The 1,449-nt window shown below is 46.2% G+C and overlaps 1 protein-coding gene across 1 annotated transcript in view; it reads right to left on the reverse strand.

Moving 5' to 3' along the window:
* drosha (drosha, ribonuclease type III) overlaps positions 1–1,449 on the reverse strand; it is a 211,336-nt gene that overhangs the window by 181,324 nt on the left and 28,563 nt on the right. The window contains exon 13 of the mRNA XM_015382192.1: positions 1,097–1,266. Coding sequence (XP_015237678.1) covers positions 1,097–1,266 — 170 coding nt within the window. The remainder of the gene's footprint in view (positions 1–1,096; positions 1,267–1,449) is intronic.

The following is a 1,449-nucleotide window of genomic DNA, read 5'->3' on the forward strand; positions in this document are numbered from 1 at the left end:
AAGGAAGGAAGGAAAGAACGAAAGGGGGGGGTGGAAGGAAGTTATGAGGGGATATAAAACGTAAGGAAGCAAAAAGAGGAGGGGGGATAATGAGCAAAGAGTAATTCCAAGAAGGAAAATTTAAAGTTAGGATACGACAGTATAGGAAATGAAAGGATCAAGGAAGCAAAGAGGGAAAGCAGTAACAGGAAGGCAGGATCGAACCGGGAAACATTCCAGGAAGCTACATATTTTTGTGATTCAGTCCTGGAAAGTTCATCAATCATATCCCTTCATAGCAGAGCCTTTTCCAGCCTCTGCAGCCGCTCTGAAAGCAGAGCCGGCTGACATTCCTGTCTAAGCCCGGGTCACATCAGAACGCCACATCTGATTTCCACCAGCTAGAGATTTCCACAATGTGACACACAAGGTGAACATTTTCACGAGTCCAGACAGATCCGTGTAGCAGATTGAAAGGAGAAACACCTGCGGCTGAGCCGAGGACTCTGACCTCCAGCTCTCCTCATCGGCACCTTGAAAACAGGACGGAGGGGAGCAGCACGGAGAAAACAGCCCCAGATCAGCAGGAGGCAGAAAAACAACATGGACCTGAGAGAATCATCAGTGTATGCATCCATAACTATATCAAAAACAACTCTTAGCTTTTCTATATAATAATAAATCTAAAAGCTTAGAAACTTTGACATAAACTAAAAGTTAAGGAATCTAACCATGGCGTTAAAGAGTGATGCACCAAATCCAGGCAGTGTCTGAAATCAGCCGGGACCGGACAGCTGTGCTAAAGGTTACGCAACACGTCCCACGTTTCTATGCAACCTCTACAGCAGCTCTGACATCTTCACCTTCACATGGACACAGTTACTGCACATCCTTTAAAAAATACAGGCCGGGCAAGAAGGTCATCCGACTAAAAGCTTTCAGTTCAGACAGGGCTGATGACGACTGCCTGTGGAGGATAACACAGCAAGTTTCTTATGTCACAAGTTAACAAAAGAAAAAAAAACTCTCTCTCTCCTGCAGAGGCAGGGTTCAGGACAGCAGAAGAAGAAAAAAAGCTGCTGAGAGCTACAGACAAAGAAACAGAGGCCTCTCTCACCATGCCGGGGTTGGTGACGATCATCCCCTTGCATTCCTCGGCGTACTTCTGCCAGTCCAGCTGCTCCCACTGCAGCATGTCTGCGATCTCCTCCTCAGGGACCAGAGGCTTGCTGCTGCGCAGGAGGTACAGCAGAACCTGGTGCATCGACAGAACCTCCTTCCCACCATCTGAGAGCGGAAAAAGTATTCACATCTGTGTTAAAAACTAAGTAGTACGCAGAAATACTATTAGCAGCAATCTCTAGTCGGTTTTTTTTTTTTTTTTGGTAAGACGTTTAGTTTCCCATCATGGTTTCATTTATCTGGGTCATCAGCCTCCCTGATGGCGGCTTTGTAAATTTCACCTCTGAC

The sequence above is a fragment of the Cyprinodon variegatus genome, unplaced genomic scaffold (genome assembly GCF_000732505.1).
Source record: "Cyprinodon variegatus isolate N-32 unplaced genomic scaffold, C_variegatus-1.0 Scaffold252, whole genome shotgun sequence".
In the NCBI taxonomy this organism is placed as follows: domain Eukaryota; kingdom Metazoa; phylum Chordata; class Actinopteri; order Cyprinodontiformes; family Cyprinodontidae; genus Cyprinodon; species Cyprinodon variegatus.